Source organism: Gopherus flavomarginatus, chromosome 1 (assembly GCF_025201925.1).
Source record: "Gopherus flavomarginatus isolate rGopFla2 chromosome 1, rGopFla2.mat.asm, whole genome shotgun sequence".
In the NCBI taxonomy this organism is placed as follows: domain Eukaryota; kingdom Metazoa; phylum Chordata; order Testudines; family Testudinidae; genus Gopherus; species Gopherus flavomarginatus.
Genome location: NC_066617.1, coordinates 301,781,856 through 301,792,982, shown reverse-complemented (window position 1 = coordinate 301,792,982; position 11,127 = coordinate 301,781,856). Strand labels below are relative to the sequence as shown.

General features: G+C 43.6%; 1 protein-coding gene across 1 annotated transcript in view; it reads left to right on the top strand.

The window, feature by feature from the left end:
- LOC127043681 (uncharacterized) overlaps window positions 1-10,149 on the top strand; it is a 438,108-nt gene extending 427,959 nt beyond the window's left edge. Inside the window, exon 2 of the mRNA XM_050937712.1 lies at window positions 10,080-10,149. Coding sequence (XP_050793669.1) covers window positions 10,080-10,149 — 70 coding nt within the window. The remainder of the gene's footprint in view (window positions 1-10,079) is intronic.
- The last annotated feature ends 978 nt before the right edge of the window (window positions 10,150-11,127 follow it).

The window sequence follows — 11,127 nt, the reverse complement described above, 5'->3', positions numbered from 1 at the left end:
TTCTGAAAGATTGCCGACCCCTGTTCTAGAACCTCTTCTGAAACCATACCTTTGTCTCTTCTTCTCACAGCAGTCTCCTCTACTGAGCAATTCCAGACCATACCAGATACCCAGAGCTTTTAATAAACTGAAATTCCATTGTGAGGCTGTAAAAAAAGAAAGATGACCATGTTCCCATTAATATATCACCACTGTTTCACAGTTGAGATAGAGCTTATATGAAGTATGCCTTGTTAGAGATCATTGAAGAAGTTATCTGCTAAGAATTATTATCCTGTTTAGATGTGTGTATCACCTTTGTGTATGAAGATATGAATTTTTGCTGTACGCTGGTTACTAAATAGGTTGTATTTGTGGATAACACCCACAAGACAGATTTACTTCAAGACTAGCCAGCCATGTGTTGACAGGCCATTAAGAAGAATCAACTCCTCCAATGGGTCTCTCCGGAGGACGCCTCAGAAAACATATGGACAATGGAGGTCCAGTGACTCAGCAGCACATAGATCCCTGACTTCAGGTTTGAGACAGTAACTTCCCATACATATGGACTAGGGGTATAAATTGGAGACTGTGACACCACCTCCTTGCGTCTTTCCTGCTCCACATCTCTGGACTCTGATTTCTAACAAAGAAAGCCTTGAACAATGGATTGAGGGCCCCATTATTTGGGATGAACCAGAGAAGCTTATTACAAACTGCCAGATTTAACATCACTACTATTGTCCTGATCTACAGACTCTGAAATCAACTGTAATGTTGACTAGAAGGCAGTTAGACTCAGCACATGTCCCCTCCCCTGAAACAGACCACACTATATACTACAGCAGGGATCAGCAACCTTTGTCACGCGGCCCACCAGGGTAAGCACCCTGGCAGGCTGGGCCAGTTTCTTTACCTGCCGTGTCCACAGGTTCGGCTGATCGTGGCTCCCACTGGCCATGGTTTGCCGCGCCAGGCCAATGGGGGCTTTGAGAAGCCGTGGCCAGTACATCTCTGGACTCGCGCCACTTCTCGCAGCCCCCATTGGCCTGGGATGGTGAACTGCAGCCAGTGGGAGCCATGGTCGGCCGAACTTGCTGATACGGCATGTAAACAAACCGGCCTGGCCCGCCAGAATGATTACCCCAGCGAGCCGCATGCCAAAGGTTGCTGATCCCTGTACTACAGCTAAGCAGCAAACACCCACCCAAACAAAGAGACAGAGAGACAGTTAGACAAACAAACTCACTCCCAAGGGTTATGTAGTGACTCCTCCTTCACCTGGAGAACTCCCTCACAAAACTCACATTTTCTGCTCCTGTTGACTAGCTGACACCCTGGGTAAGTTGCTCCAATGGTTAATTGCTCTCACAGTTAAAAATGTGCTTTATTCCCAGTCTGAATTTGTCTAGGTTGAGCTTCTAGCCATTGGATTGTCAAACTTTCCTCTGTTAGACTGAAGAGTCCCTTATTAAATATTTGTTCCCTAATAGGTTGGAATCAAGTCACCCCTAAACCTTTTTTGTTAATTGTTAAAGTAGATTCAAGGCTTCTAGAAAAGTGCTGAAGGTCAGGTATGAGGGAGAAGGCATGATTTTTTAAACGGCCTGTTAAAGTCATCCTTGTGGCTCTTTTCTGAACTCTCTCCAACCTATCAGCTTCCTTCTTGAATCATGGGCACCAGAACTGGTCACAGTATTCCAGCAGTAGTCACAATATAGAGGTAAAATAATTTCTCTTCTACTCCTTGAGATTTCCCTGTTTATGCATCCCAGGATCTCATTAGCTCTTTTGGAACCAGCATCACACTGGGAGCTCCTGTTCAGTTGATTATCTACCATGATCACCATACCTTTTTCAGAGTCATTGCTTCCTAGGATAGTATTCCCCATCCTGTAAGTAATCCCCCAATTGTTTGCTCCTAGTCATATTAAGGCACATATTGTTTGCTTGTGATGCAGGACACATTAGAGGACAGGTTCCCCAAATGCAGGTATTTAAATGGTACCTAGTCATCGTGGCCCAGACTCACTTGGGGGCGGCAAGCAGCTGCCTAGTTCGCCATCCCACCCTCCCAGCACCAGCCTGAGGCATCAGTACCTCCCTCCCCAGTCCCATCCCCCACACCGAAGTCTCAGCCTGCCTGTGCTCAGTTTACCAAATGATGCAAATTGCTCTGAATCAGTCATCTGCAGTGGCACTTGAACACTTTTTACAGTGAGATGGTGAAAGCCAATGGTCCTCAATTACCTCACTCCCCCTCGTTACCCCTGTGCACCCCCTCCCGAGCTGGGGCCAGGAGTAGGACTGTGGTTTCAGGAGGGAGGGACGTGGACAGGGCTCCCAGCTGGGACCATAGCTGGGAGCGGGAGCAGAGCCCTGAGGAGCGGAACCAGCAGAAGCCAGGACCTCATGTGTGAGGATGGCAGCAGAGCCTCGGTCATGGGTCCCTCAGTGTGGACCTGAGCGCAAGGCTGGGAGTGGAACCCTGGGTGCTGGGCTGACTGCAGCCACGATCTGGATGCAGGGCTGGAAGCAGAGCCCTGTGCACTGGACCGGCTGCAACCAGAATCGGGGCACAGGGCCAGAAGTAAAACCGTAGTGGCAGCCGGGACTGGAGCCTTGGGCACGGGTCCTGCAGATGATACGCAGCACCTGAAAGCACCAGTACTAGCCAACTTCTCACAGTGAAACCTGGGGGTGCTGCAGCACCCCCCCCACAGTCCTAGTTACAGAGCCTATGGTCACCTGTCCTCTTAATTATTTACCATGCCTACAATTTTTGTATAATCTTTCAACCTCTCTACATCCTTCTCCCACTTCTTCCTTGAATATATGATCTGCAGGAAGCTTTGTGGGGGAAATCTCAGCATTTTGTTTTTCTAAGACTCCTCCTTGCCACGGAAGAGGTTGATTCCGTCCACTCCCTCTCCGCACACTTATTTGGGTAGGAACATCAGTCTGCTTATTTCAATTTGCTGCCACAAAGAGCCATCACATTGCTGTTCAGCCAGCTTCTATGCTTTGCAAAGTAACTCAATAGATTATGAACAAGTCCTTTGCTCTTGTCAGGAATTGCAGCAGGTGCTTGCATGGATCAAGGGAGTGATCCATTTGTCAATACCCTTAGGCTTTGTTCTATATTTTTATCTTTTCTCTTTTCCTGTAGCTCCTCTTGAGAACTGGGCTGCATCTAAAGCTATTTGAAATGGGAAATATCCCCTTTAAGGCTCTCCATATTCTTTTATTTATTTATTTATTTTTGGTCTTGTGTATGGGCTTGATCCTGTGAGGTATGGAGCACAGCACTCTAAACTCCAGCTGAAGTCAGTGAGAGGTAAAGGCACTCAGCACCATGTAAGAATAATCCCTAATGTACAACCTTTTGAACACACAAAATATCCAGGATTAAAGTGCTCTCTTTGTCATCTTTAGAATGTTTTTCTCAGCTGCACTTTCCCCTGACACTCAATGCATTTCATACTTTATTTACTTTACGTAATTATTTTTATCAACTATTAGTAAAACTCATTCTCTCTTGCATTTTATCAGATTTTTTTTTGTGGGGGTGGGGGGGGGGTGTATCCAGAGCTCAGTGTTAACAGATCAAACAGGAGGTTGTTCCTTTTATGGATACCTGCAGTGTTTACCTCTTTATTCTAACACTATATTTTATCAGGTGACTTATGAAATCTTTTTATTTTTTGTTTATTTGCTAGAAACAGTTTGCTTCAGAGAGTTTGTAAGGTATTTGAATAGTAATATTCTCTCATCAACCTTAAAAATGGGAAGCTGTTCCCATTGTTCATTTCCAAATGCTTATCTCTAAGTCTTTATATGATCAATTTTACAAAGATTTTGTCTTCAAAATGTTGAGGTAGACATTGTTTATGTTTATGCTTGAATTAATTCTTTCTGCTAACTCTAAATTGTAGAGATGGACAGTATCTAATCCTAAATCATTGGGGATTTTTCTGCAATCCTCATATAGGATGAGCTATTGAAGTCAAGGGGAATTTTAACTAAATTATAGACTGTAGGACAGGGTCCAATGTGCCTATACTGCAAAATGCAGGAACCTACATTAAACTTTCACACTGCAATCTGGGAAAATATATGAACCGCATTGTATGTTACCTACTCTTGGAAGTCTCTTTAATGCAGAATTTTAGCCACACTTAATGGCAATACATTATTTATTTATATATTTATCTGGTATCCATTAAGATAGTAGCTGAAGAATCATACATTTATTGAAGAAAGTGTTATTTTATCCAGATATCTACCTTTTTTTTTTAAATGGAAATTTTGTCTGAGCCTTAACTATGGCCAAAGAGCGTACAGTATCATTGAGGAAGTAGACTTAAAATCATCTTTACATGCCTCTGGTCCTGGGGCCACTTTGTTCTCAGCTGGTCTCCTGAAATAAGTAAGTACTCCAGCTTGTACCGGCTGCCAGTGACTTCAAAGGACTGATATTTCAGTCAGTTTTGGATCATCAGGGCATGAGTAGGCTCTGCCCACTCATGCTCCCTTTATCCCAGATATGGCCTAATCTCACAGACAGAGTGAGGGAGAGTGGAATAGGAGTTGCAACACCTGAGGATTCTTCTGTAACAGGATGATCATCCTATAGCCCAGGGGAGGGCAAACTTGGGCCGCATCGAGTTTTGGAAATTGTATGGAGGACCGGTTAGGACAGGCTGTGCCTCCCCAAACAGCCAGGCGTGGCTTGGCCCCCTGCCCCTATCTGACACCCCCCAGTTCTCACTTCCTGATGGCCCCCAGGGGACTCCTGACCCATCCACCCCTCAGCTCCCATCCACCCCCCCTGCTCCCTGTCCCCTGACTGCCCCAGAACCCCAACCCTTGACTGCCCCCACCATCCCATCCAATCCCTCTCTCATTCTTGCCCCTTCGAGACCCCTGCCCCATTCAACTCCCCTTTTCCCCGCCCTCTAACCGCCCTGACCCCTATCCACACCCCCGCCCACCGACCAGCCGCTCTAACTCCCCTGCCCTCTAGCCAACCCCCCCACTCTCTGACTGCCCCAACCCCTATCCACACTCCTGCCCCCTAACCAGCCCCCCTAACTCCCCTGCCATCTATCTAACCCCCCTGCTCCCTGCCCCCTTATCACACTGCCTGGAGCACCATGGCTGAGCACCAGGACGGGCAGCCGTGCCACTCGTCTGGAGCCAGCCACACCACCACGCAGCACAGAGCACCGGGTCAGGCTGCAGCTCTGCAGCTGCGCTGCCCCAGGAGCTCGCAGCACCAATGCCAAGAGCATTGTGCCAGCAGTGCAGTGAGCTGAGGCTGCAGGGGTGGGGGAACAGCAGGGGAGGGACTGGAGGCTAGCTTCCCAGGCCAGGAGCTCAGTGACCATAGTTTGCCCACCTCTGCTGTAGCCAGTTATGCTGGTGTTAAGCATCCTTAGCAATGGAGGTGCAGTGGAGAAACTGGCCCTTGTAGGCACATTCTAGTTTCTGCTATATGTAAGTGCTCACATCGATTTCACAGGAACATTTTAGTTAAAAATGCAGCATATGTTCTGCAGCCACTTTTTAAAATATTTTCTTTACCTTTTGTTGTTGTTGTTGTTGTTGCTTTGTTTTGTTTTAAATTTCTACTTGGATTTAAAAACAACAACAACAACAACCATTCTCCTGCTCATTTGCTGTTTATGGCCCCAATTCAAGACAATATTCTTATACAAGGAAGCACTTGAGCACATACTTAACTTTAAGCATATACCCAAATGCTGTACTGAATTGAGCCTATATACTTCTGGTGTGATCCCAAACCATGTATCACTCTCTGATATCTTTGCTCATCTTTTGCAGGTTTTGCTAAAGGATTGTTTTGTCTATTCCTAACCAAGCTTCCTCTACTAATAACAATCATGATGAACACCATTTCCCAAATATTTTTCAGCTTCTTTCTCTTATCTGTTTTAGATATGTTGTAGTTAAAAATGGTCAAGCTTTTTTCAACAAAACATTTTTATGTTAGAAAATGTGGATTCCAGGAAAGCAAAACTTGAAAAAGTTTAGAAATCATCAAAACATTTTTCTTTTGACATTTTCAAACAAAAAGCAACTAACAATATTTGCCTTTTTAACTTTTTGTATTTAAGTTGTTTGTCTATCACTATTGGTCTGTCTGGTCTATTTAAATTGTTAGAGAGACAAGGTAGGTGAGGTAATATCTTTTACTGGACCAAGTTAAGATAAGGTAATAACATATTGCCTCACCCACCTTGTCTCGCTAGTATCCTGGGACTGACATGGCTACAACTACTCTCCATATTAAGATAGTTAGCTCTTTGGTGTGAGGGTAGTGTACACCACCTAGGACAATGGAGTCCCAATCCTTATTAAGGCCTCGAGGTGCTGCTAGGATATAAAACTTAGGGCTTGTCTACACTACTCACCAGCTCAGCGGGCAGTGATCTATCCAGCGGGGGTCAATTTATCATGTCTAGTATGGACATGATAAATCGACCACTGAGTGCTCTCCTGTTGACTCCGGTTCTCCACCAGAATGAGGAGTGCAAGTGGAGTCGATGGGAGAGCATCAGCTGTCAATGTACCTCAGTGAAGACACCATGGTAAGTAAATCTTAGTATATTGACTTCAGTTACGCTATTCACGTAGCTGAAGTTGCATATCTTAGATCGACCCCATGCGGCAGAGTAGACAAACCCTTAGTAACTGTTCTTAAGACCTGTAAAGAGGTTCACTGACTTCAGGATCATCTTCTTATAGCTAGGCATGGCATGGCATCTGTCTTCCCACATGGGTTCCCCTTACTGACGGTCTCTCCATTGCGGTAGTGCTCTCTCTTCCCATAACTTGGCCCTTTAGCCAGGCTGCATATTAGTCCACCCCTTTCATGGTTACAGAGTCCAGCTGAAGTAGAGTCCAATGACCTTACAGAAAGTCTTCTATCCATCTCTGAGTTCTGTGGTCCTTACACCCCTTACCTCAGGGAGTTTCACCCCACCTTCCTCAGGAGCTGGTAGGAGAACCCAAGATCTCCCTCTGTTCTGGTTTCCAGCCAAGGGACCCTATATCTAGCAGCCACAGTCTACTTCCTCAGATTTCCTGGACTGCTTTCTACCTTTTCCTGTCCCCCCCAAATGCAACTGCCAAATTTCTCTCTACAACACCTTTCCACTATAAACTTTCTGCAGAATCTTGCTATAAACTTTCCAGCTTTATCATCACCATGCAGCCCCTCCACATCAGGGCTTCATTATCAATTAAGCCTGGATTTTAATCTCTCACAGGTGCTGCTAGGTATGTTAATTGGCCTCCTTGGCCCACATTAATCCCTTCAGAGGCTGTGTATACATCCCATCAGAGGACACATAATGGTTGCATTCCTTTTAAATATTCTCTGCACTGGTGATGTTTGTCCTTACCTAGACACGAGTGTGTACCCTTTTTTCTCCCTTGTTTTACTTAGTTACAGTTACAGAATCTCTATTGTCGCTAGAAGCATCAGCAAACAGCTATACTGAAAAAAGAGAGCTTAGTGCAAATCTGGTGATAAGCTGATGGGGGCATTGTAGGAGCAGTGAAGCCAGGTGCCTTAAAACTGAGCATGCTATTGCTGTGACTCTGTGCTAGCTGATTCATGGAGCAACATTAAAGGTTATGGCAGCCTGTAAATAACCTGTCAAACTCCTACTGCTTTTCCTACCTGATTCAAAAGATTCATCAATCTCTCCATTCACTTGTACTGCACATCTGGATTGCTTATTGATGATCTGGATCGTGTTCATCAGTTTCTTGCTCATTTAATGCCTCTATAATCACCTCAACCCTGTGTAAACCTTTTCAGAACCACTGAGTTGTAAAAATGTCTTCTTTTTGTTGTTCAGAGTTCTGCTCTGTGCTTTCTGACTATCTGTTTGACAGTGCTATATGCTATTCCTCTGCCCTTCCACCAGCACCTTTATTCCGAAGTAATAAGTGTTTCTAACTAAAGAGAAAAAAACAATATGAACTTAAAATGAAGACATACAAACTTTTTCATTAACCCTTTTTTTAATGTAAAGGAGACATTAGCCATAAGGTCTAGCTTTGTTGAATACTCCAGACTTCGTAACTTTTTTAATCTGGGTAGTGAAAGTGAAGTTGCTAATTTTTTCTTTCTATAAACTTTAAACTAGAAAACTAGCAACATTTACTACATTCATTAATTTTTGGGGCTTGCTGACTCTGATACTAAAACTTCCCTCAAAGGCCCAACTTCTGGAGAAGTTTAGAGTATTGTCTCAGGTTTAATTTACTACAACATCAAGCCTGTTAGAAAAAAAAAGTATATTTTTTTCTAGTTTTGTTTGTGAAAAGGGAAGTCATGGCATGTGTGTAGTGGTGGAGACCATACAATAGGGAATGTGGATATTCTGTATGTTCACGATCACTGAATGGAGAGCTAAAGTAAATAAAGGAAAACAGCAGCTAACACTGAAACCTTCAGCAATTTGAGCCTTATCTAATGCCCACGAATATCAACAGAAAGACAGATAGACTTTGGTGGACATTGCATCAGGCCTTTTATGAAGGTCATATATAATACTCATTGTGGCTAAAATCAGAGGGATACCTTTTTTTTTTTTGCATAATGTAAAGATGATTTAATCACACAGCTTCCAAAGCATTAATGAGAACCGAGGAGTTCAAACGTCATTTGTCAGCTCTGAATATCTAGCCTCAGCCCCCAAGATTACTCATGTCAGTAAAGTTATCTATATTGTATTTGTAAGTATTTTCAGAACTAGACACTGCATTATGAAAACTAAAACAAAGTCAGGCTTTTTAGAAGTCCAAGCAACGAAAGGTCACAGAGTATTTTTTTTTTACTTTTAAACATTTGTAAAAATTATATATATTGTAAAAGACATCTGAGGATTTTGTTTTAGATTTACTATTTTATATATGGTAAATCCAGGGTAGACTAATGGATCAGGTCCCAGTTACATTCAAGACCACATCTCCGTTACAAAACTGTTATGGTTCTCTCAGACAATGCAGATCACAAATCCCTGAACTAAGCATATTGAAGTTGGGGACAAAGCAGTCTCAGTTGAGATCCTGCTGTGGAATGAAGAAGGAGATTAGATTAATCTAGATTTAGATCACCTTTAGATCTACTGCAAAACATTTCCATTTGATAAAGTTTCCCCACCCTAAAAAGAAAGTCATTCTCCTTTTTCTCCCACCTCAAGCAGAGCTTTTTATAAACCAGAAAGACGGAAGAGCCAGAAATTCCATTAAGTCCATTATGGACTTTACTATGACAGATATATTTTATGTGGACAGTGCTTAAATACTGCATTGATGGGTCCTGGTACAAACCCCTCAGATATATAGCTAGACAGACTAAGTAGTGTGGTTTTGATCCATTATAATGCTTCTCTACCTTTATGTATTTGTGTGAGATTAGCTTTCTTAGGGCTGGCCCACACTACACAGTTAGGTCAACATAAAGCAGTTTATGTTGACCTAATTATGTCAGTGTCTACACTACAGCCTTCCTCCTGCCGATGTAAGTGCTTTACTACACCAACATAATAACTTCACATCCACAAGAGGTGTAAGTCTTATGTTGGTGTAGTTAGAGTTATGCAGTCTCTGTGTAGGCTCCCAGCTTGGACCCTGCTCCCAGCTTGGAGCCAGGGTGAGAAGCCCCAAGCAGCTTCCCCTGCTTCCAGAAGGGAATGAAGGGTGAGGGAGCCACAGGCAGCTTCCTTCTACTCTTAGCAGGGGCGGCTCTAGGTATTTTGCTGCCCCGAGCACGGCAGGCAGACTGCCTTCAGCAGCTTGCCTGCGGGAGGTCCCTGGTCCCGCGGATTCGGCGGCACACCTGCAGGAGGTCCGCCGAAGCCACGGGACCAGCTGACCCTCCGCAGGCATGCCGCCGAAGGTAACCTGCCTGCTGCCCTCGCAGCGACCGGCAGAGCACCCCCCGTGGCTTGCTGTCCCAGGCATGCTCTTGGTGTGCTGGTGCCTGGAGCAGCCCCTGACTCCTGGGGGGAACGGGGAGCAGAGGTGGGACAGCCTGCTTGGAGCCTGTGGGGCAGCCAGTCGTGTAGGGAGCTGCCAGCAGAGCTGCCAGACCAGGCTCTTAGCTCCCCACATTGCCCCTCTTAGACCAGTGAAAGTGCTCCTGGTGAGGACGAACACCACCAGTGCAAGGAAAGTAAAGTGGATATGCAGTAATTACTGCTATGGCTGTAAATTAACCTAATATAGATTGACTTAGGTTTGTAGTGCAGACATACCCTTATTAGGAAAGTCAATGGAGGGAGGGAAATTAAACAGATTGACTGTCTTCCTTTGTGGTTCTGGTCTTCTTGGTTAGCATGAAGGAAGCAATTGTACCTATTTTAACATGTGATTTTTTTTTAATGTAAAGAAATCCCCTCCCCCCCAGATCTCTGTGTTCTAGACACAGATATTTACTATAAATTAATTTTAAAAATTAGGATGTAGTTGCTCAATAACCTATTGCACCTCAGATGAATATTGAACACAACATCTGTCTTTATGATTAAAATTTCAACTCAGAATAAAAATCTATCAAAATTCCATCTTCAGTCTATGGTTATAAAAAATGCAAGCCTTTAGCATACGGTCACTATTCCTTTTTAATCCAAAATCTTACCAAAATATAAGGAACATCTTCATGTGACTGGGAATTATGCACATTTATTCACTGGAATTAAATCAAAATTGTATTTTTGGTTGTCTTTAATTTGAAGAATACATTTGCAGAAATGAATCTTGATATTAACATACAGATGGAACTGCAGAGTATGTCAATATTGATTGACAAAGCTGATATATAGCTTGTTGCTTTATTTTAGATTAGTTCTACATTTTCTGGTGAAGGATATAAAAATGTAAAACAGTATTTCAATTTTCCATTCCATTTAAACTGCGAAGAAAGTAATAATTGAGAGAAAACTAATAAAAGACTCTGCTGTTAGCATGTGATTGACATGTGGTTAAAATATGTTTTGGTTGTAAAGACAGTCCAGTATCAATAAAACAGTGTTGACTCAGTTGCTACCTTCAGGCTTCTTTGGCTCACATATAATTGATATTAAAGCAACAGCTGAAAGAGAA